The sequence below is a fragment of the Scyliorhinus torazame genome, chromosome 15, assembly GCF_047496885.1.
Source record: "Scyliorhinus torazame isolate Kashiwa2021f chromosome 15, sScyTor2.1, whole genome shotgun sequence".
Taxonomy (NCBI): Eukaryota; Metazoa; Chordata; class Chondrichthyes; order Carcharhiniformes; family Scyliorhinidae; genus Scyliorhinus; species Scyliorhinus torazame.
Window position 1 is genome coordinate 123,301,320 of NC_092721.1, and position 25,085 is coordinate 123,326,404.

Below are 25,085 nucleotides of genomic sequence, written 5' to 3' on the forward strand. Positions count from 1 at the left end.
TAGGAGTGGAACAACAAAGCTATTGCTAATCTATCACTAACTTTTTAACTGGAAAATGTACTTAAACATTATAGCATCAGATTACAGAAGGCTATATTTTTTTTAAAAACTGATTCGAGAAGATTATAATTTTGCATTGTGAAAGAAATGGCAACTTTTGAGTTATTTTATGCCATATCATGTTTCCAATGCTTGATTTTGATTTATTACTTTGAATGACACTACTGTGAATTAATTTCTTCAATTTATGGTAATGCTGTTTCCTTTAAAAATTATTAAAAATGGAATAATTTGTAGTAAACTTGGGGGTAATCTTTGCTTAATCCTAACTTTTCTCCTCACTAAAAATCATCTAGGAAGTACTTTGCTATTCATTTTTTAATGAAGTAAAATATTACATCCTCAACGGGCAGGATTCTCCGCATCGCCGGCAGCAGACTCACGCCCGCAGATTTCCCGACAGTGTGGGGGTGGCCACAATGGGCAACCTCATTGGCTGGCTGCCATGATGTAGGATCCACCTGCCGGCGGGGACACGCCGTGCCAGAAAACGGGTCTGGTGGAATGGAGAATCCCATCCCATATGTTTCAACATTAGCTAGCTTGATCTTTAGTTTCTAAAAAATTCCAGTTTTTTTTTCCCCCATGAAATTTGTGTGGGGAATTGGAATTTGGTGGCTAAATCAGGTACATTTGATTTAACACCACTCTAATAAGTTCAAATAAATTTGACTGCTGCCTGAAATGCACCCACCCCCAGAATATTGCATGCAATTGACAATATAATAAAAAACAAACATTTCTGTCCCAAAAAGTCTCCCATTTTCAATAGAATTGCACCTAACAATCTACTTTTGATTGCTCTAGCCTACTTTTGTTTTCAGAGGTATAACTTATCAGCATAGCTTGTCTAGTCAGCAAGAGGATGAGCTCAAACTTGGAATGTCCATAAACTTTGTCTGAAATTAGTTTTGATGAAAATGATTAGGCATTCCCTGAATGATATTTCAGGTGACTTTTCTGCTTAAGGGGGCAATGATTCAATAAGATGCCATGCAGAAGTTCTACATCTTTTACCTTCAGAGCCCCCCGCCCCCGGCCCACTTCTCAAGCAGTTATGAAAATCTGATACATATCAGGGGGCAGCACGGTAGCATTGTGGATAGCACAATTGCTTCACAGCTCCAGGGTCCCAGGTTCGATTCCGGCTTGGGTCACTGTCTGTGCGGAGTCTGCACATCCTCCCCGTGTGTGCGTGGGTTTCCTCCGGGTGCTCCGGTTTCCTCCCACAGTCCAAAAATGTGCAGGTTAGGTGGATTGGCTGTGATAAATTGCCCTTAGTGTCCAAAATTGCCCTTAGTGTTGGGTGGGGTTGCTGGGTTGTGGGGATAGGGTGGAGGTGTTGACCTTGGGTAGGGTGCTCTTTCCAAGAGCCGGTGCAGACTCGATGGGCCGAATGGCCTCCTTCTGCACTGTAAATTCTATGATAATCCTGTAACATAAGTAATTTTCTGAAATAAAAATTAAAGTCATACAATTAGACATTTCACTCGCAACCTGACTGCTATCGCTCATCCTTCTCCGTCTTTGACCATAGAATCATTACAGTGCAGAAGGAGGCCCTTCCGCCCATTGAGTCTGCACCAACCTTCCAAAAGAGCACCCTTCCTAGACCCATGTCCTCACACTATCCCCCGAACCCAGTAATCTCACCTAACCTTTTGACTCTCAACCTTGGGTTAAGATTCTCCTTCTTCACATACTGACTTGCCTGAGAATTTCACATAATTATCCTTCCAATTTGCAAATTCTTTGTACTTGCAAACATTTTTAAAATCCATATAATGTATAAATATACTACTGGACACAATTTTCAGTGCTACAGCAGACATTAATTCAGTTTGGGAGTTGGTGGAGAGTGAAGTCACATGCCAACTTCTAGTGCTTCTCAATGCTGTTCTTAAACATATCCTGGTGATAAGACTATTGGCAGCACTGGCACTTAGCTGCATTGAGGCATTGGATGTGGCCTTTATCTAAGCTTCTCAGTGCATGAGCAACCTGGTCCTGTATCCATTGTCCACATGAGCAGGAGTCTGACGTGCAGGCTTAAAAAATAGACTCATCAAGAGAGAGGACGGCCTCTTGAAGGTGGGTTTCAGCCACATTTTGTGGAGTCCAGGGCAGCTTGTAAATATTAAAAGACAAAGGTTCCATCTCCTCTATCTTCTGGCCACATGGTCCCAGATCACATCCGTGATAGCCATCATTAGGTCTGCAGTGGCAGGAAATAGCTAATATATATATAGACTTAACATATTGCTATGGCATCTTTGAAGTTGACTTCAATGGTAATAACACTATATTTGCCTGACTATAGGCCAGTGTCCATGATAATGCATGGAGAGTATGTGGTGCACAGTACTTTATTTTCATTCAGCCTCTTAATTTTAGTTCCACATCAATTCTCTGTTCAATTTAACCAGGATGATGTTATAATCTCAAATACTGACTTCCCATGGATATTTACTACCATTTTGATGCAGACAGCAAAAGCAAAGCTTTGCATCCCTGACAAATCCTTCCTCCCTCTGTGGCTGCCTCGAGCCATTCCACCTTAATACCCAGCTGAAAACTAGTGAAACATAGTTGTGGTGGGTAGCTGAAGGAAAATGTCAGTTAAAATTGGGGCTTGAAATTGCTACTTCAGATGAAACAATGCCATTCTACAAGTAAATCCTACCAAGTTATATTCATTCGGCTTTGAGTTAAGACCACTACAAGAAGACAGTAATAAAAACAGATTAATCTCGTGACAAATACCTAGCAGGATTTCAAGCCACCAGATACGTGCCAGGATGAACGGAACTTTGTGCTGTCTTGTACTCCAAAAATAGAATCCTTTTGTGTATTTATAATTTTTCCTTGTCAAGTTGAATTGGAAACCTGCATCAAAGTCATTGTCATAATGTAAATGGCCATTACACGATGTATTGCATATTTTACTTTACTCTTTTTTTTTTTTGCTGGGGAAAGGCTTCACTTCTGACATACCCCACCCTTGCATGAGAGCACCCTTTAATCCAAGAGTTTTCAAAGTGTGGGTCACAATCCGCGGGTGTGTAGCAGGCGGGTCGTGGATTGATCGATTGCGACATTCCTGCAGTGGTCATGATCGCAGGAAAAGTCCCCAAAGGCCGCTATCGAAATTCTATTGAGAATGGCAGCTGTTGACGCCTTTTTAAATAAGAAGGAAATGCAGTTGTGTGCAGCCTTCTGGACGGAAGCGGCAGCAGTGAGCAGGTCACGCGTCCTGCACGTATACTTGATGTCAAGCACCCTCATTCTACCTGGGTGGCGCAGTGGTTAACACTGCTGCTTCGCGGGGCCGAGGACCAGGGTTCGATCCTGGCTTCAGATCACTGTCCGTTTGGAATTTGCACATTCTTCCTGTGTCTGCATGGGTCTCAGCCCCACAACCGAAAGATGTCCAGGGTAGTTGTATTGGCCACGTTAAATTGCCCCTTAATTGGAAAAAAGAATTGGGTATACTAAATTCTTTTTTAAAACGGGAAAACAAAAGCATCTCATTGTACCTGCTTTTGGTGCCACATCACGGAGGTGAGCGTCTTCTATTTTCTAGCTGCTGGTAAGCAAGGCAAGAGAACTGTGATGATGAATAATTTTCTTACAAGTAAGAGACTGCCATAATCACAAATAGGCAGTGAACCTACTGGCTAGGATATCTCAAATGAATCCATTGGAGAGAGCTGCACTGGAGAGTCAGGGGAGGACAGAACAATGCTAGTGTCATCTCTGTACTGCATGGCCTCTGGTTAACAGGTTACAAAGAAGAAATGTAACTTGGGAACAAAGTAGGATAAAGATAATTCCTTGAGGTATGGTTTTGTCAATTGTGCCAATGCAAAGAAGGAACAAAACCCCTGTATGTTATATGTAGGGAATCATAGAATTTACAGTGCCAAAGAAGGCCATTCGGCCCATCGAGTCTGCACCGGCCCTTACAAAGAGCACCCTATTCGAGCCCCATGTCTCTACCCTATCCCTGTAACCTAGTAAGCCCTACTTAACTTTTTGGACACTAAGGGCAATTTAGCATGGCCAATCCACCTAACCCGCACACCTTTGGACTGTGGGAGGAAACCGGAGCACCCAAAGGAAACCCACGCAGGCACGGGGAGAACGTGCAGACTCTGCACAGATAGTGACCTAAGCCAGGAATCAAATCTGGGACCCTGGAGCTGTGAAGCAACTGTGCTAACCACTATGCTACCGTGCTGAAAGTACTGGCATATGAGAAGAGAAGTTTCCGATTCTGAAAGAGAAGTGGTGGTTGAAAGATTCCTTTTGGGGACTTCCAGTGGCGGCTATGAAGGAGTAAGTCGCACATTTGGTGGCTCCCGCTCTGGTCGGACTTTTGGACCTTTCCCCCATTTTTCTACCGAACTTGAATTGTAAAACGGATGTTAGTGGCAATTGTTTACTGAATGCCCACTTCGGTGCATGGGGAGAAGGAGTAGACGTGTTCGTAAGGCCAGAAACAAAAAGACAGAGAAGGCTTGGGCTATAGTTGCAACAGAAGACAGCATGGCAGACGTTCGGACTTCTGGCTTGTCGACCCAGCAGTCTATGGAGCAGCTGATGCAAGTCATTCAGGAAGGCTTTGCTATGCAGAAAGGGGACTGCTTGGACCCGATAAAAGAGTCGATTGTGCAGAAAAGAGCATTGATTCGACGCCCAGGATCGGGCGATCCAGAAGGTGGAGAAAGCGCTGGCCGAGCAAGAGGAACATCAGACTGCGGTGGAGTTGGAGGTGGGGATGCTGAGGGACCAGCAGAAGAAGCTCCTGGAGAAGGTGGAGGACCTAGAAAATAGGTCCCGCCGGCAGAACTTGAGAATCGTAGGGCTCCCGTAGGGGTCCGAAGGAACGGACGCTGGGGCACACATCGCAGACATGTTGTGAAGCTGCTGTAGGATGGGGCATTCTCCCGGCGCTTGGAGGTGGATGGGGCTTACAGAGCACGCGCGAGGAAGCCGCGAATGGGAGACCCTCCCCCGAGGGCAATGGTGGTGAGATTCCAGAGGTTCTCGGAAAGGATTCTACAGTGGGCCAAGCAGACACTGAGCTGTAAATGGGACAATAGCATCCTGTGGGTTTACTGGGACCTGAGTGTAGAGGTGGCCAGGAGGAGAGTAGGCTTCAACCAGATCAGGTCGATCCTTTTTAAGAAAACGGTGAAATTTGGACTGCTATACCCAGCCCATCTCTGGGTCACGCATGAGGAACTGCACTTCTACTTTGAGTCGCCTGAGAACGCGTTGGACTTTGCGTAAAAGAAAGGGCTGGTGATGGATTGACAACTTTTGAACTTGGCTGCAACATTCATGTTTTTGTTTTTTCTTTTTCTTTCTCTGTTTTTGTAAAATGTTTCTCATTTTGCGTTTCATGGAAAATGTTTGTGATGCTGTTTGCATTGATTTGGAACCAGCGGTAGAGCTGAGTTAGTTAAGGTTTTCATTTGCACTGTTGGGGGATGGAGGTGTGCTTGTTTTGATCTTGGTGTTTTTCTGTTGGGCAATTGTGTGGGGATTGTTTGATGTTGGAGTTTTTGTATGAGCGGGCGTGGAGGGAACAATAGGTGGGAGACTATCTGGTGCCGGGGATGGGGGCCACCAAGCGAGCTGGGTGAGCTAGCTCTCGGAAGCGCAGTGGGGGGGGTGCATATGTTTGGTTTAGTAAAGGGGTTGGGTTATAGGATGTTGTTACTGGGGGGAGGGGAGGTGAATGTTCTGCTGACGAGGAAGGGACTCGGGTTGAGGGACAGAGAGGAGGTTGGGGGCTGCCTGGGGATGGACCGGTGGAGGCGCGGAGCACGGGCTGGAGGCGGGCCTAAAAAAGGGGATGTCTGATTGGCGGAGGGGTGGGGGGGGGCAAATGAGCCCCCCAACTAGGCTGATCACCTGGAATGTTCGAGGGTTAAATGGGCCAGTCAAAAGGGCACGTGTGTTCATGCATCTTGGGGAATTGAAGGCGGACGTGGTAATGTTGCAGGAGATGCACCTTAGAGTTACGGACCAGGTTAGACTGAGGAAAGGCTGGGTCAGTCAGGTTGATTAGAGTGCAGGACAGACATGTCCCTGTGAAAATGAGGGATAGAAATGGCAAGATTAGGGAACCATGGATGACTGGTGGAATTGTGAGACTAGCTAAGATGAAAAAGAAAGCATACATAAAATCTAGGCGACTTAAAACTGATGAAGCTTTGGAGGAATTTCGGGAAAGTAGGACAAATCTCAAACGCGCAATAAAGAGGGCTTAAAGGGGTCATGAAATATCTTTGGCTAACGGGGTTAAGGAAAATCCCAAAGCCTTTTATTCGTATATAAGGAGCAAGAGGGTAACTAGAGAAAGGATTGGCCCACTCAAAGACAAAAGAGGGAATTTATGCGTGGAGTCCGAGGAAATGGGTGAGATTCTTAATGAGTACTTTGCATCGGTATTCACCAAGGAGAGAGACATGACGGATGTTGAGGCTAGGGATGGATGTTTAAATACTCTAGGTCAAGTCGGCATAAGGAAGGGGGAAGTTTTGGGTATTCTAAAAGGCATTAAGGTGGACAAGTCCCCAGTCCGGATGGGATCTATCCCAGGTTACTGAGGGAAGCGAGGGACGAAATAGCTGGGGCCTTAACAGATATCTTTGCAGCATCCTTGAGCACGGGTGAGGTCCTGGAGGACTGGAGAATTGCTAATGTTGTCCCTTTGTTTAAGAAGGGTAGCAGGGATAATCCAGGGAATTATAGACCTGTGAGCTTGACGTCAGTGGTAGGCAAACTGTTGGAGAAGAGACTGAGGGATAGGATCTGTTCACATTTGGAAGAAAATAGACTTATCAGTGATGGGCAGCATGGTTTTGTGCAGGGAAGGTCATGTCTTACAAACCTAATAGAATTCTTTGAGGATGTGACAAAGTTAATTGATGAGGGAAGGGCTGTAGGTGTCATATACATGGACTTCAGTAAGGCGTTTGATAAAGTTTCCCATGGCAGGTTGATGGAAAAAGTGAAGTCGTATGGGGTTCAGGGTGTACTAGCTAGATGGATAAAGAACTGGCTGGGCAACAGGAGACAGAGAGAAGTGGTGGAAGGGAGTGTCTCAAAATGGAGAAAGGTGACTAGTGGTGTTCCACAGGGATCCGTGCTCGGACCACTGTTGTTTGTGACATACATAAATTATCTGGACGAAGGTATAGGTGGTCTGATTAGCAAGTTTGCAGATGATACTAAGATTGGCGGAGTAGCAGATAGCGAGGAGGACTGTCCGAAAATACAGCAAAATATAGATAGATTGGAGAGTTGGGCAGAGAAATGGCAGATGGAGTTCAATCCAAGCAAATGCGAGGTGATGCATTTTGGAAGATCTAATTCAAGAGCGGACTATAGGGTCAATGGAAGAGTCCTGGGGAAAATTGATGTACAGAGAGATAAGAACATAAGAACTAGGAACAGGAGTAGGCCATCTGGCCCCTCGAGCCTGCTCTGCCACTTAATGAGATCATGGCTGATCTTTGTGGACTCAGCTCCACTCTCCAGCCCGTACACCATATCCCCGAATCCCTTTATTCTTTAGAAAGGTATCTATCTTTTTCTTAAAAACTATTAAAGAAGGAGCCTCAACTGCTTCACTGGGCAAGGAATTCCAGAGATTCACAACCCTTTGGGTGAAGAAGTTCCTCCTACACTCTGTCCTAAATCTACTTCCCCTTATTTTGAGGCTCTGCTCCTTAGTTCTGCTTTCCCCGACCATCTGGGAGTTCAGGTCCATTGTACCCTGAAGGTGGCAACGCAGGTCGATAGAGTGGTCAAGAAGGCATACAGCATGCTTGGCTTCATCGGACGGGGTTTTGAGTACAAGAGTCGGCAGGTCATGTTACAGTTTATAGGACTTTGGTTAGGCCACATTTGGAATACTGCGTGCAGTTCTGGTCGCCACATTACCAGAAGGATGTGGATGCTTTAAAGAGGGTGCAGAGGAGATTCACCAGGATGTTGCCTGGTATGGAGTGTGCTAGCTATGAAGAAAGGTTGAGTAGATTAGGATTGTTTTCGTTGGAAAGACGGAGGTTGAGGGGGGACCTGATTGAGGTCTACAAAATTGAGAGTTATGGACAGGGTGGATACCAACAAGCTTTTTCCAAGAGTGGGGGTGTCAATTACAAGGGGTCACGATTTCAAGGTGAGAGGGGGAAAGTTTAAGGGAGATGTGCGTGGAAAGATTTTTACACAGAGGGTGGTGGGTGCCTGGAACGCTTTGCCAGCGGAGGTGGTAGAGGCGGTCACGATAGCATAATTTAAGATGCATCTAGACAGATATATGAACGGGCAGGGAACAGAGGGAAGTAGATCCTTGGGAAATAGAAGACAGGTTTAGATAAAGGATCTGGATCGGCGCAGGCTGGGAGGGGCCAAAGGGCCTGTTCCTGTGCTGTAATTTTCTTTGTTCTTTCACTCGGGACTAGATTCAAAGACTAGAGGGGTCGCGATCCTGATCAATAAGCGGGTGGTGTTTGAGGCGGGTAGAATAGTCTCAGACGTGGGAGGTCGGTACATTATGGTCAGTGGGAAGCTAGAGGGGGTGCAGGTGGTATTAATAAATGTGTATGCGCCAAATTGGGATGATGTGGAGTTTATAAAGAGGATGCTGGGGAAGATACCGGACCTGGACTCTCACAGGTTGGTCATGGGAGGGGACTTCAACACAGTTATGGACCCTGGCTTGGACCGGCCAAGCTCTAAACGGGCACAGGGTGCAGCAATGGCAAAGGAACTAAGAGGGTTCATGGAGCAGATGGCGGGGGATGGGGATCCATGGAGATTTTGGCAGCCGAGGGTGAAGGAGTTCTCCTTCTACTCACACGTGCATGAAGTGTGTTCCCGGATTGATTTCTTTATTTTGAGCAGGGTCTTGCTGGCTGGGGTTGTGGACACTGGGTACTCTGCGATTACAATCTCAGACCATGCTCCGCACTGGATTGACCTGCAGGTTAGTAAAGACAGTAACAATGCCCGCACTGGAGGTTGGATGTGGGACTGTTGTGGGGAGGGGTAGGGGTGGGGGGTAAGGGGGGGGGGAGGAGGGGGGAGTGGAGCACAGCGTTTCACTCTATGCAGATGACCTCCTGCTTCTGTACGTTTCGGACCCAACAGAGGGGATGGAAGAAATCACGAGGACTCTAGGGGAATTTGGCCGGTTTTCGGGCTATAAGCTTAATATGGGAAAGAGTGAGATGTTTGTGGTCCAGGCGAGGGGACAGGAGACGCGACTGAGAAAGCTGCCATTTAGGTTAGTTAAGGGAAGCTTTAGGTACCTAGGTATCCAAGTGGTGCGGGAATGGGACCGGCTGCATAAATTGAATCTGGCCCAGCTGGTGGACCAAATGAAAGGACTATTTTCGGAGATGGGACGTGCTTCCGTTGTCTCTGGCTGGGAGGGTCCAAAGGTCAAGATGACGGTCCTCCCGAGATTCCTATTTGTCTTTCAATGACTCCCCATCTTTATTCTGCGGTTTTTAAAAAGCGGGTCAACAGAGTGATCACTGGCTTCGTGTGGGCGGGCAATACCCCGCGAGTAAGGAAGGTAATACTTGAGCGGAGTCGGGGAGAGGGCGGGGGATTGGGCCGAGGGTGCTCTTTCAGAGGGCTGGTGTTGATTCGGTGGGCCGAATGGCCTGCACAGTAGGGATTCTATGAGGCCCCAATGTCAGTTATTAACTTGTAGCTGACTCCAAATGAAAAGACGACAGACACTGCTATACCTGATGTTACAAACACACCAGACACATGACACTGTCAGAATTTTGGACTAATATCTCCCAGGAGTATCCAGTGCTCAGTAAAACAAGGATTTTGTTGCTGTTGCTCTGCACAACGACCAACATGTGCGAGTTTGGATTTTCCATTTTCATAAAGATGAAGACGGCACAAAGGATCTGGCTGACGACATGCACATTGCTGTCTCCTTTGAACCTGGTGAAGTGAGGTCATGAGGACCAAGCAGGCTCCCTTTTTGCATTAAACGTAATTAAACGTGGCATGTGTCACCAAGGTCGGCCGACGTGGGTCCCGAAGGTCGGCCGGTTGGCAAAAGTGGATCCCGGGGAACAGAAGTTTGAAAAACACTGCTTTAATCGAGCAGATTAAATAACTTTAGCCTTAGGAAATTAGCAATTATTTGTTCCTCAATTATTCCCCCATCTCTGATCTCTTATGTATTCCTCAAGCACAATTGCAGCTGTTCTTTCAGTTGTCATTAGTCCATCCCTAAACCTCTCCGTTTCTGTAGCCCGCTTTTTTAAGGATGTTCCTTAAAACCTACCTCTTTTACCAAACTGTTCATCACCTGTCCTACTGTTGACTTCTTTGGCTCAATATCAATTTACATTTAATTATTCTGTGAAGTGACCAGGGTTATTTTTCTACTTTGAAGAAGCTATACAAAGGCAAATTGTTGTTAAATATGGTAGCTTCAATTCGTTTAGAACTGAAATTGCTTCTATACTGTTAAGTGGTAAGGACTTTTGCAATTTTCTGTACCACAGTGATGACTTGTGGTCTCCAGACCTACCAGGGGAGTATCCTTGTTAAGGTTTGCTGCATAACCTGTTGGGAATTAGTGCATAGGGAGCAACACGTGAGCACCTTTTCCGGTCCTGGGTTGAATCCGTGCATCATTTGGGAAATTTCTGCTAATCTGTATTGTTTCCAGTTTTATAACTCATGTCAGTTAACTTAAGGTACTCTGTGGTGAATCGGGAAATCTATAAAAGGGAGATTAAATTTTGTTTAAACTGATTGGAGATGGCCACCTCATATCAAAAGTAATTATCCAAATGTTTGTTTTTACTTTTAACTAGAGTATATGATTTTGTCTTAGAATTTTTTACATTACCAATTTTCTCTTAAATACTTCAGATAAAATAATGGGTAAATAAATAATGTATTTATGTTGGTAACTGGTCCAGATGCTGTAAACTGCTTTATTTGATATGCATGCTACTCGTGCAATTAAATAAATGCATTAAAATATTTAAATCTTGAATTAAATTCCAATGTTTGAATTTCCTATGGAATTGTTAGTGTTTCATTTTGTTCTGAATGACTCAATTTGTTCAATTTCAAACTACCTATGATCTGAGCAAAAACATGATATCACCCTATTGCAGTTCTTCCAGGTAATTGCTGGATCACTGTCATAGTTATTCCCTCATAGACCCTTCACTCCTGATCAGATTTTCCTTTTTAACAAATTTCTGGCAGCATTTATAATAAACCCAGCCAATTTTAGGGACAGATACATAAGCCAGTAACTTCCTGCATAATTCGCGACTTAGTTGCTGGTGCGCCACACATGTTTAGCGTGATGACCCGGATGTGCGAGCGTTCAGACATGTGTGTTGGAAGCACGTGACATTTAAACTCCTGGCCGTTTTTTCCCCCCTGCTTGAAGCCCTGCGCGGCTGAACGAAAAATCCAGCTACCACGTCAGCCGCCTATGATAAGCCACTTATCCAGATTTTTGATGAGTTTTTACACATTTTTATTTGCATACAAATGTCTCCGTCTAGCAGAGGCAGGAAACATCGGGAAACATTTTTTTGGTAGGTTAATGCTTTTATATTTTTAGTGTTTAGCATTTATAAATATCTTTTAAAATGCAAAAAAAGTGAAAGAAAGATGCCATGAGGCTATTAATTCCATTAAAAGTGTACTTTACTGCATAAAATGAGTTTGGAGTCACAATGTGAAAGAATGTTTTTTTTAAACTTTTGCTTTGGCAGGAGGATGTTAATTCCATTAAAGGAACGATAATGGATAGAATGTGGTAATCAATCGCTAATGAGTATGATTGTCCACCTAAGGTACTGTTCACCGGTTCTGTGGGTCCTTGTGTGGCCATTGAGCCTGATCCTAGAGTCGCATCTTCAATCACTCACTTGGCAGGAGTTTCCAAAAGGTGGCATCGGTCTTTGGAAGCTAAGACGCGGGTATTCCTTTCTCAGGCTCCTTTTCCGAGCCTCTTGCCATTAAGTGTTCTCGAAGAATAGTGACCCTTCAATCAGGAGGTTCCTCCAAGTTAGGTCTCTTCTGACCAAAGGTCTCTCAGGCATTAACGTCTATGTTCCATTTCTTGAGGTAAGCTACAAGGTGTCTTTGAAGAGGTTCCTTTGTCCTCCTCTTGTTCGGGACCCTTCCTTGAGCTGGATGAAGAAGATTTGCTTTGGCAGTCGGACTCTTGACATCTTAAGCATTTGGGCGGCCCAGCGGAGTTGGTTTTGGATGATCATGGTCTTGATACTGGTGCTAATGACTCCTTCAAGGACACTAATGTTAGCATGCCTATCGTACCAGTTGATTCAGAGCTAAAGTACATTTGGGTTTTGCAATGTATTTTAAGCTGAGTTGTTTACGAGTCTCCCTGATGTAATGTTCATCCTTAGATGCCTCAGTGATTACTTCAAATGGTTTAACAAAGTTTAATACCTTAGTTGATATATGTAAGTCCTCCAAGCTAATTTGAACTATATGCCTGACATGAATTGCAACGAATCAATCACCCACCCCCAAGAGTGTACTGCCAAAGGACATCCCAAAATGATGTCAGAGGAGATGTGTGCCAGCGCACTGTGCGTCAGTGGCTGCTGCTTTCAGATGTTGAGCTTGTCAGTCAACAATTGTCATAACCCTCCCCTTCCCTCCCTCCCCTTAATGGAACCGTTGTGTTTAAGTGAAAAAATATATTATATTGCAAGAAATTTGTACAAGTTTTATGTCAATGTTCAGCTGATAAAGTTAAACGTAAAATTAAATGTTAACTGGTTTCAAAATTTTGTATTTATAAAATTCTTTTTGTTAATGTTTTACATTAAACTTTACAAGCTTGTACAAATGTCTTACTGAAATATCAGAATACAACATTTAATTGAAGTAAACAAGGCAGAAGCATATTTAACACAAGTTAGCACTGCTGCTTCCAGGGACCAGTGTTCAATTCGGACCTTGGTGACTGTATGATGTTTATACATTCTCCTCCTGTCGGAATGGGTGTCCTAGAACTATGAATTGGACCATAGCTCCTACAGTGCAGAAGGAGGCCATTCAGCCCATCAGGTCTGCACCAATCCTCTGAAAGAGTACCCTACCTGGGTCCATCCCCCGCTATATCCCTGGAACCTAACCTGTACATGACTGGACACTAAGAGGCAACTTAACATGGCCAATCCGCTTAACCTGCACATCTTTGGACCGTGGTAGAAAACCACTCATACGCTGGGACAATGTACAAAGTCCACAGTCACCCAAGGTCAGAATTGAACCCAGATCGTGGACACTGAGGCAGCAGCACCATTGTGCCACCATGCCGCTGCTGTTTCCCCCATGGACGTGCACCTGGATAGGGTGCTCTTTTGGAGTGTCATTGCAGAGTTGGTGGGCCGAATGGCTTTCTTCTGCACTGCAGTGATTCTATAAACACTAATTTTAAAAAATCAAATGTGACAGTGACGGCAAAACTCCCTGGGGCTTTTTAAGCATGCCATACGTAAAGTTATATAATAATACAATGCAGACTTCAATAGCTTCACAGATTTAAAACAAGTAACTAAACCTATGTTCACTTATAAATAATTACCTTTAATCATAAAAATAAAATTCAAAATTACTTTAAAGAGTCAACAACAATTGTAATGCCTGTTTAAAAGAAAGAGCAAAAGAAACCTGTTAATATATGTCTACAAACCTTTAAAACACTTGTTAAAATAGTTGCCTATTGGCTTCTATCTGTTTAAATGCCTGCCCTCCATGGATGTGCCCAAGCTGGCTGTGTCATAAAGGGAGGGCTGCCGCGCAGACCGGGACGCTAGAGGCCCCAGGCTGGCGAAGAGAAAGGAAGCTTTGTCGCAACATCGGAGCGCAAGTAAGCGCGCACATTTCTCTTTTCAGATCGGTGGCCCGTGGCTTCGTGCCGCTAGCCGGAAGTTACGAGCAATTGTAGTTTATGTCTGTGCTGTTCACCGTGCACTAATGCCAATCAGGATTAACTGGAAATCCCTCCATGTGTAACATTTTTTCCCTAAGACAAGAATTTCATACCAGACTTTTTTTGGGGGGGGGGGTGGGGAAGTGGGATAATCAAACTTTAGAGCCATTGCAATATTTCAGGCCTGAACTCATTAAAGACAGCGATGTAAACATTGAATCCTTCATAGTCACTCTGGAAAGGAGAAGGGATGTAAAGATTTAACTGTGATAGTATTAAGAGCCTCATCTTTTCAAAGCAGTTAAACAAAGTTATTAAATTGATTTCTAAAGCTACTTTCTCAGCTCATTAGTTGGGTAAACCGAATAGAGTATAGTGGAATAAGGCATTTATTCCACAGTGTCCCACTGTACATCCTTTATCAGACTGAAAATAAAAGGAATTCCTAATTAAGTGAATATAATTAATGTATTAGTTGGAATGTAGTTTTTACAATCCTTAGTTTGTTTTGACTTTTATGTAACAGCTTATTTTGGGGAAAAAATGAATTAGAGTTTTTTCTAATACATATAAACTTAATTGGAAAGTTTGAGAAATAGTAGCGGAAAAATAATTACAGCATTAGTGGGAAATTACTGTATATTAACACCTAAACATAATACCGCTTATTGCAGTTACAAACTTTTCTTTTAAACAGCCTTCAATCATAGATTCATAGAATTTACAGTGCCGAAGGAGGCCATTCGGCCCATAAAATCTGCACCGGCCCTTGGAAAGAGCACCCCACCTAAGCCCTTGCCTGCACCCTATCTCCATAACCCAGCTAACCTTTCGGATACTAAGGGGCAATTTAGCATGGCCAATCCACCTAGTCTGCACATCTTTGGACTGTGGGAGGAAACTGGAGCAGCCGGAGGAAGCGCACGCAGACATGGGGAGAAAGTGCAAACACCACACAGACAGTCACCCAGAATTGAACCCAGGACCCTGGAGCTCTGAGGCAGCAGTGCTAACCACTGTGCCACCATGCCACTCCTTTCTTTAGTTTTCTCTTTTCCATTATTGCATATAGTACCATGGTCGATATTCGTATTTCAGTAGCTTGATTGTCTGCAGGCTGGTTCACAGAATATCACAGTTGAATCTGGTCTTGGCCTCTGTCTATGTATACTTTTCTGCGGCGGGGGTCACTACAGTGAACCTGTATAAAATTCTTGACAAATCTGATGTTACCAGGCACGTTCTTTGATAACTAGGAGGTATGTTGGTAGCACTGCGCAATTCCTCAACTAGCCAGCTCTCTGTGATGTGATGTCTCATTTGAACAAACGTTGAATAGCTTTGTGGAACATAAAGTATAAATTCACATTGCACTACCTTAAAAATGTCATCATTTAATTTGACGCTTGTTGCGGACAGAAATTATTGGGAACTATTTATACTTCACAAAGTCCCACCTTCAGGACTCTTTCCTCTTTAGAGTTTTAGATCCTGAGCGTTGCATTATTACTGCAGCTTGCAGTTTGGGGCAAACTTTGTCTGATGTGCTAAGTAGTGAATGTCAATAATCCCCTTGTGTTTGTATTTCAATCTTAGACTGAATGGGTCTCGAGCATACTTGTATGTACGTGACTGGTTGTACACATGTGCACACTCTAGAATAAATAGTATTCACATCTTTCGATGCTTACATTCGGCATTACTAAGATGCTCTTTTAAATTTCTTAAAATACTTTTGCATTTCTATTCCTGGCTTCTCCCAGATAATGTACATTGTCCTACAGTATAAACATGTTGGTTTATAATTGATTGTTATAAAGCATGAAACAGAATTTTACCTTTTTTTATATTAAAAATCACAAAAGTCTGTTCATTTTTTTTGTAGGATACCTATGAACAATTTCTAAACGTCCAGATATATGAAGATCAGCTGAGAACCAAAGGACTATTTTCTCTGGACACCAAGCCAGTGTAAGTTGCTAGTTGCAAGAGTGAATGTCTACAGGATAACAGAGGGGAAAATGCTAGTCTCCAGCTTTGTACTGAGGGAGTGCTGTATTTTGGATAAAATGTAAAATCAAGTAGGGGTAAACTATTCTGGCCACTACACCTCAACTAACGCTTGGAGAAATTACCTGGTCGTTATCACATTGGTAGTTATTGAACCTTGTCCTCAAATTGCTACTGTTTTTCTTCCATTACAACAGTGATGTCTCTTCAAAAGTGCTTCATTGGCTTTACAGCTCTCGGGTATCCTACAATTGTGAAAGGCGTTGTACAAATGCAAGCCTTTCTTTTCCTTCAAACAATGTTTTAAAATGAGCCAAAGTGCTTACCTGGAACCTCTTCTTGACAGGTTGTCAACAACTGTGGTAGAGTATTTCAATTGATGGCATCCTAAAACTAACTATATTAATAGAACCTTAGAATTCTACTGTTCCATATGGCTCATTGAGTCTGCACCGACCCTCTGAAAGATTACCCTACCCAGGCCCACTCCCCGACCCTATCCCTATAACCCCACCTAGCCGTCTCATCCTTGGGCACTCGGGCAATTTAGCCAATCTACCTAACCTGCACATCTTTGGACTTCCTAACCTGCACATCTTTGGACTGTGGGGGAAACCGGAGCACCCGCACAGACACTGGGAGAAAGTGCAAACGCGACACAGACATCCATTGCCAGAATTGAACCCGGGTCCCTGGTGCTGTGAGGCAGCAGTACTAGCCACTGTGCCGCCCCATTTGCTTGATAATATATCAAGCATATTTGCATTCCCTAACTGGAGGGCATGGACAGCATTTTTAATAGATCTATTAAAAAACAAGAATTGAAAAAGGGTCCACTTTGTTTAAAGCAACGGTTGTTTCAGTTACTAGTTCTATTCTTCGTATCTTTAAATGTGGAAATAATTATTTACAGTCATGTGAATCACAATAACTAATGTTGATATACAATAATTACTTAAGTCATTTGAATAAATTTGCCATGAAAAATGTAACTGCAATATTCAGTCTATCAGAATCATTTAAACCTAATTATCTGATATTTATGCCTGCCTCTGTGACTATTGTTTGTAAAAATGACTTTTGAATATGCAAGTTAAAATGTTAGCTATTTTTAGTTTGAAAAAAGTGGAACTTTTCTGTGTGCGGTGTACAGTATTGATCTCCTTATTTAAGGAAGGATGTAAATGCATTGGAAACAGTTCAGAGAAGGTTTATGAGACTAATTCCTGGAATGGGCGGGTTGTCTTTTAAGGAAAAGTTGGACAGGTTAGGCTTGTATCCGCTGGAGTTTACAAGAGTAGGAGGTAACTTGATTGAAACATAAAAGGATCTTGACAGAGTAGATGTGGAAAGGATGTTTCCTCTTACGGCAGAATCTAGAACTAGAGATCACTTTTAAAAATAAGGTGTCACCCATTTAAGGCTGATAAGATTTTTTTTGTAAGGGTAGTAATGTCTTTGGAACTCTCTTGTTCAAATGGTGGTGGTAGCAGAGTCTTTGAATATTTTTAAAGCAGAGTTAGATTCTTGATAAGTAAGGGGTGAGAGGTGTTCAGGGGTGGGCAGTAATGTGGAGCTAAGGTTCAGCCATGACCTTGTTGAATGACGGAGCAGGTTTGCGGGGCCAAGTGGCCTATTCCTAATGCTAATTCGTATGAAAATATGACTTTTTGAATTGAAAACTGTCAGAGTTACAGTGTGGTAAGGCATAATCTTGAAGGACAAGGTATAACTATTCAGGACTACAGTAGAGTAGTAGCACAATTTGTGATAGGATTTGCAAGATAAATAAAAATATCTTTTGTGTATCTAACTTCTTTGTGCCTAAGATGCATAGTCACTAATGTGGACATAAATGAGTATGGTTGTTAAAGTTCTTTTGCAGTCATTTTAAATTGAGTTACTCACAGATGGAGAATGTGCACTTATTGAAAATGTTGATTTTTGTTGATTAAACCCCTTTTTAGTTGTATCAATAAAACTGCATCAGGTTACTACTCTTGAATGCTTTTATTGGAAAGAAAGGAAACAATTGTCCAGCTGCCTGATTGCTCTCCTTCATTGAAGATTTTACATTTGCGATTATGCAAATGAATGCTGTTAGAACCTTCATGCGTATTAACAGGGAAAAAATAAGTTGGTACATCGGATTTTCCCCACATCTTCCTCTCTCGCTTTTTCTCTTTTCTCCCCCTACAGATACTGCCAGACCTGCTGAGATTTTCCAGCATTTTCTCTTTTGTTTCAGATTCCAGCATCCACAATAATTTGCTTTTTTTCCCCGCATCTTGATGGCCAGACCATTGTAACAACACCTACCATCTCCCAACCATTGTACAGCCACGTAGCCCGGTTGAGGCACAAAAGCAGAGCAAATGCATGGCGAGTAAAGGAAAAATATTCTGTCCTTTGTGTCCTTACTGCTCTGCAGCATCTTGTGTGTTTGTTTCATCTTTCACAGGCTGAAAAGAAAGGTCAGCTGTCTAGATCTCCTGTCAAGTCCCCAGGACCAGTGACTCCCTGGTTTTAAAAAAGGTGCTTTTTATTTGCAGTCTATGAGGAACTGAGATTAAAGTTGGCTCAGCCGAATTTTCAACCCCTCCTCCCAAGTCAAATATTTTCTGTGGAAAAATGGCCAAGAGAAACCATACATGGCTTGCTAAATTACACCAGGTTTTTCTGCTCTGGATTGTAATTCAGCAGGCTAATTTAGCTGAGGACCAGCGTAGCCACCAGAAAGCAGATACTTGCATCATATCAGCTTAGTCAAGTTTCTGCAATCTTGACTCAGAATTAAAAGAGCAGTATTCGAACCATTGCACACCATCCTTGAACTATTAGGCATATTATGCAGTTCAATGTAGCTTTTCATTCTCTTCACCACAACAAAAAAAAAGGACAGTTTCTCAATTTAATGGACAATAACATTACCATATTCCTGGTCATTGTTAAGCTTGTTTTACTGTTTCCTTTTCTTTCAGTGCACATCTTGGTCCTTTCCTCTTGGGTGGTACAGCACCAATTGAAATGAACGGGTCTTTACTTGATAGATTTGTTTTGCACATTAGTTTGGGTACTTTCAATAAATGTGATAATATAGTTTGTAATCTCTTGTTCAACCAAAACAAAATCAGATTTGAGAATTAAGTTTAAAAAATCAGAATTGTTGATTCTGCAAGCTTATTTTATCCATTGCATATTAATCATTAAGTAGTTCACAGAAACATTGAGCGGGATTTACCGGCCTGTTCACGCCGGCGGGAAATTCCTGTTCCAAGCCGGCACACGGGTTTCCCGGCGACGAGAGGTGCTGTCAGCGGGAAATCCCGTTGATAACAGCAGGAGACAGTAGGTCCTGCTGGCTGCTTCCCCCGCCAAAAAACACACTGCAGGATGGTCGGTAAATCCCGCCCATTTTCTTTGTAATGTATATAGCATGGTTGAATTATAGAATCATGAAACGTTAGGCAAAAGGAGACCGTTCAACCCACCAAGCCTTTGTCTGTTCTTTGGAAGAGCTCTCAGTTGCACTTCCCTACTGTTTTCCCCATATCCCTGTAATTTGGATCCTTCAAGTATTTATTCAATTTCTTTTTGAAAGTTATTAAATCTTCTTCCACCACACTTTCAGCCAGTGCATTCCAGATCATCATAACTTGCTGCAGAACTTCTTTTCCTCACATCACATCTGGTTCTTTCGCCTATCATCTTAAATCTGAGGCCCGGATTACTGACCCATCTACCATTGAAAACAGTTTCTCCTTTATTATTTACACTATCCAAAGTGTTCAAATCTCCCTTTAACTTCTCCCTTTGCTATCTTCAAAGATTTGGCTGCATACACCCCTTGATCCAACTGTTCCTGCACCCCCTTTTAAATTACCTAGGTTTACATAAATTACATTAGTCCATGTTGGTGTTTAAGCTTTACGTGGGCCTTTTCGCAACCTTCCCCATCTAACTCTTATCAGTACAATGTACTGTGCTTTTCCCCCCATGCTTGCCTACCTTCCTCCTAAATGCAATTTACAATATTCACCTCAATTACTCAAGTTCAAAAGAACTAGCAGGTTCTCACCACTTTCTGGCTAAAGACGTATCATTTAAATTTACAGTTAGAATTTCTGGTAGCTGTCTTATATTGACTGTCTATTTTTGTTCTTACCCACAAGAGGAAACACTCTGTTGACTCGAACAAAACTTTACAGACTTTGAAAGTGCTGTGTAACTTTGTTCTTCAGTCTTTTTTTCAAAAGAAAGATCCAGCCTGTTCATCCTTTCCTGAAAGTTATAACCTCAGAGTTCAGGTGTTGTCTTGGAAATCTTTTTACACCCTCACCAGTGTGTCTATATGCTTTTATCAACCAGAGTTGTGCACAATACTCCAATTGTAGTTTAATAAGGGTTCAGAAAAAGTTTAGCACAACGTCTCTACTATCCCACTAGAAATAAACCCAAGTGCTGGCTAAATTGTACTATTTAGTTAATATTATTGGAAAATAAAAAGTAAACTTTCCTTGCGGTGGGTGTCTGCATTAATAGGTTGTCATTGGGCAGCAGACGTTTTATTTCATGCGCTGTGGACATCACTGGCAATGTCAACATTTGTTGCCTATTCATAATTGCCCTAGAGAAAATTGTGCTAGCCGAATTCTTGAACTGCTGATTACATGTGGTGTATATACACCCAAAGTAATGTTAGGAAGGGAGTTCCATGATATTGACCCAGTGACGGTGAAGGAATGGTCATATACTTCCATAGTGTATGGCTTGGACTGTTAGTTGCAGGTAATGGTGTTCCCATGTATCAGCTGCCCTTGTATTTCTAGTAAGTAGGGATCATGGGTTTAGATGGTGCTGTCAAAACAGTCTTGGTGAATTGCTGCAGTGCATCTTGTATGCGGTACATAAATACTACTGCCACTTTACTATGGTGGTGGGGGAATGAATGAGTTGGGTGACAATCAAGTGGGGGCTGCTTTGTCCTGGATTGGGTGGAGCTTCTTGAGTGTTGTTGGAGCTGCACCCATCCAGGCAAGTGGAGAATATTCTATTGTGTTTCTGACTGGTGTCTTCTAGATGGTGGACAAGTTTGGATGGTCAGGATATGGGTTACTCGCCTCAGAATTCCCAGTCTCTCATATCTTGTTGAATGACTCGATGGACCAAATAGCCTACTCCTACTCCTATGTTCTTATGGTGCAGGAATGTGGTATTGAGGAGGATGACCAGCCATGATCTAATTGAATGGCAGAGCAGGCTCAATAGCTGAATGGCCTACTCCTGCACCCATGTTACTATGTTATTATAGCAATCTTTATTAGTGTCACAAGTAGGCTTACATTAACACTACAATGAAGTTACTGTGAAACGGCGCCTGTTGGGGTAAACCGAAGGAGAATTGAGAATGTCCAATTCACCTAACAAGTGTGTCTTTCGAGACTTATGGGAGGAAACAGGAGCACCCGGCGGAAACCCATGCAGGCATGGGGAGAACATGCAGACTCCGACAGACAGTGACCCAAGCTGGGAATAGAACCTGTGACCCTGGCGCTGTGAAGCAACAGTGCTAACCACTGTACAATCGTGCCACCCATAGTGGGGGATTCAGTGATGGTAATGTTATTGATTGTCAAGGGGGGAGATGGTTAGATTCTATCTTGTTGAAGATGGTCATTACCTTGTATGGCCTGAATGTCATTTATCACTTATCAGTCCAAGCTTTAATGTTGTCCAGGCCTTGATGTATATGAGCACAGGCTGCTTCAGTGTCTGGAGAGTTGTGAATGGTATGGACATCATGCAGTCATCAGCGAACATCCCCACTTCTGACAGTTAATGATGGAGGTAAAATCATTGATGAAGCAGCTGAAGATGGTTGGGCCTAGTATATTGTCTTGCAGTGATTTCCCCATCATTGGGGGTGGGAATATTTGTGGAGTCATCTCTTTGGGTTTGTTGTTTAGTTGTCCACCACCATTCACTACTGGATGTGGCAGAACTACAGAGCTTTCATCTGATCCATTGGTTGTAGGATCGTCTCTGTCCATCACATGTTGCTTCCTTTGCTTGACATGCAAGCATTGCACTTAATTCTTGTAGTGGGATTTGAACCCCATAATCTTTTGACTCAGAAGCAAGAGTGCTACCGAATGAGCAATGACTGACCCATTACAAGAATGACTCAATTCCTTGAGAGCCTAATCATCTACTGCGTGTCTGCGTGCTTTTATGGTGCAAAATAGAATTTATAGTGCAGAAGGAGGCCATTCAGCCCATTGAGTCTGCACCGGCCCTTGGAAATAGCACTCTACTTAAGCCCACACCTCCACCCTATTCCTGTAACCCAGTAACGCCACCTAACCTCTTTGGACTCCAAGGGCAATTTAGCATTGCCAGTCCACCTAACCTACACACCTTTGGACCGTGGGTGGAAAGCAGAGCACTCGGAGGCAACCCATGCAGACACGGGGAGAACGTGCAGACTCCGCACAGACAGTGACCCAGCCGAGAATCGAACCTGGGACCATGGAGCTATAAAGCAACTGTGCTGACCATTGTGCTACCGTGCTGCCCGCAAAGTTGGCAGGACATTATTAGAAATACATTATTAAAATTTAACGTTTTTTGACATTCTAGGTTGCAGCCATTAATTATCAGATCAAATTATCCCTTTAATTTGGCAAATTTTTCTTGGAATTTTATTCGCCTGTATTAAAAGAACTAGTTTTATTTTGGAGGAAGAGTAAGAGGAAACCCATTCTGGTGTAGTTTTATATTTGAGAAAGTTTGCTTTAGCGGCTTCATTTTCTGTTGCAAGCAATAAAGGTCCCTTACATGGATCCATTATTATAATACATGCATAAATCCTTTCCACCCTTTTTTATGAGGAACAGCAGGAGCTCGTCATGTTTCGAATTTTACCCATTGCCACCACACGTTTGCACCATTTGGTTGGTTATATGATCCGTGGCAGTGAAAATCTCCTCCCATTATCCACTAGTTTTCTTAGCTGTTACTGTTAGGTGCCAGTTCTCGCTTTGAGGTCCGATCATTTACTCAAGAACTGGATTGTGCAATCTTGTGAAATTCTAGCCCTCAATAGCTTTGCCTTTCCACTTCCATCATCACATGTGTTTTGGTGGCTTCATGTGAAGAGGTGATTTGTTTTAAAGCATCCTTGTGAGCACCAGAGAGGGCAGCACAGTGGGTTAGCCCTGCTGCCTCACGGCGCTGAGGTCCCAGGTTCGATCCCGGCTCTGGGTCACTCTCATGTGGAGTTTGCACATTCTCCCAGTGTTTGCGTGGGTTTCACCCCCACAACCCAAAGATGTGCAGGCTAGGTGGATTGGCCACGCTAAATTGCCCTTTAATTGGAAAAAATGAATTGGGTACTCTTTTTAAAAAAAATAAAAAAAAATAAAAAAAATGTCTTTAAATTACTTGTGAGCACCAGATTATCACCCCAATAGATTTGTTTGCTCCCGATGAGAGAAATTGCTTTTCAATTGGCTTCTTCTTGGGTATGTTGGAACTTGCCTATACATATGTTTTTGTTCTTTAAATGGTGATTTGTCACCAGGGCAGCTTTCAAATACCTCCTTGGAACTTAAACAATGTTGATAAATGATACTGATTCAGACACACTTTTATTTGCCCTGTGAGGAATTGCCATGCCATGTGTTAGTAATTTCTGTCTTGGAGTACTAATTTGTAATTTCAACAATTTAAAATCTATTAATTTTCCACAGAAACATTTAAGTTACTTCATCTCAGCAGTTTCTGGGGTTTCTTGCGAAAACAAGGTAGCTTGAAAATATCCATATTCCCGTTCCTACACCCATAATGGTGCTTTGTGACATGATGCTTGTTGGAAACTGTCCATGCATCAAAGTATTCTTCCTCCCTTGAACATTAGGTTATGTCGTTGCTCATCTCACCCAGGCAAATGCGTTGCCTGCTGTGCCCAGCAATGAATCATTGACACTGACGTTGTAATTTAATTTGCTGCAGCGTTGATCCTGTTCTGCACAACAATGCCATCTGGTGTTTTCTTAGGATGGGGACTGCAGTCAGAATGATGCCAAATTCAGAAGTGACTTAAAGGAGATCTATTGGGCCCAAGTGCTGCTCAACATTGCACATTTGCAGATTATCTGACTAATTGCAGTAATCGGTAGAAATAGACCCTAAAGCGCATTAATTCCACTAACAAGTGAAAATCGTTGCTGAAAAATGTTTTATTCTGAAATCCACATGGTGGTTATACGTAACCTTACTTTATGGGGTTTATTTTAGTCAACATTACGCCGATGGGCACACTGAGTGAAAGTTGCATTTTTTTTCCAACCATTTTCCCTGATAACTCTTAAGAAATCATCCAGTTGACAAATGGGTGACATATTTTAGTTTTGCTTTTTTCTTTCTTCCTCATTAACTTAGTCTAAATGCAAGATTGATATGTATTATTTAGCATTGAAGCAGAATATTTTGAAGAGTTTTAACTGCAATATTTTGCCTTATGGACCCTAATTTTTGAATGGAGTAGATAGCAATCGGCTAACATGGTCAATTTCCAAACTGTCCAGCATTTGTGATGTAATTCACTCCTGCCTTCTCTCTCCCCACCCCCTCAAAGCTTGCTGCAGAAGAATTTCAAGAGTAAATTATTTTTTGCTGCTGTTTGTCCAGGGTGCAGTTTTTGTTTTGGAGTTTGATATGCCCCTGTTTTAGGAATCAATCCTTTGTTAATCCAGCGAGATTTACCAAGAACAACTTTACAGTGGAGTAGGCCTCCACACTGTTGGAGGAGGTGCTGACAGCAGGAGGAATGGAGAAGGGGGTGGTGTCGGCAATTTATGAGCCGATTCTGGGAGAAAAGAAGGCACCGCTGGAGGGAATTAAGGCAAAGTGAGAGGAAGAGTTGGGAGAGAGCATGGAGGCGGGTTTGTGGTGTGAGGTGCCCCAGAGGGTAAATACCTCAACTTTGTGCATGAGGTTGGGGCTGATACAGCTGAAA

At 42.9% G+C, this 25,085-nt stretch overlaps 1 protein-coding gene across 1 annotated transcript in view; it reads left to right on the forward strand.

Moving 5' to 3' along the window:
* The window catches only part of mrps9 (mitochondrial ribosomal protein S9), a 157,044-nt gene that overhangs the window by 101,854 nt on the left and 30,105 nt on the right, over window positions 1-25,085 (forward strand). The window contains exon 6 of the mRNA XM_072476650.1: window positions 15,942-16,027. Coding sequence (XP_072332751.1) covers window positions 15,942-16,027 — 86 coding nt within the window. The remainder of the gene's footprint in view (window positions 1-15,941; window positions 16,028-25,085) is intronic.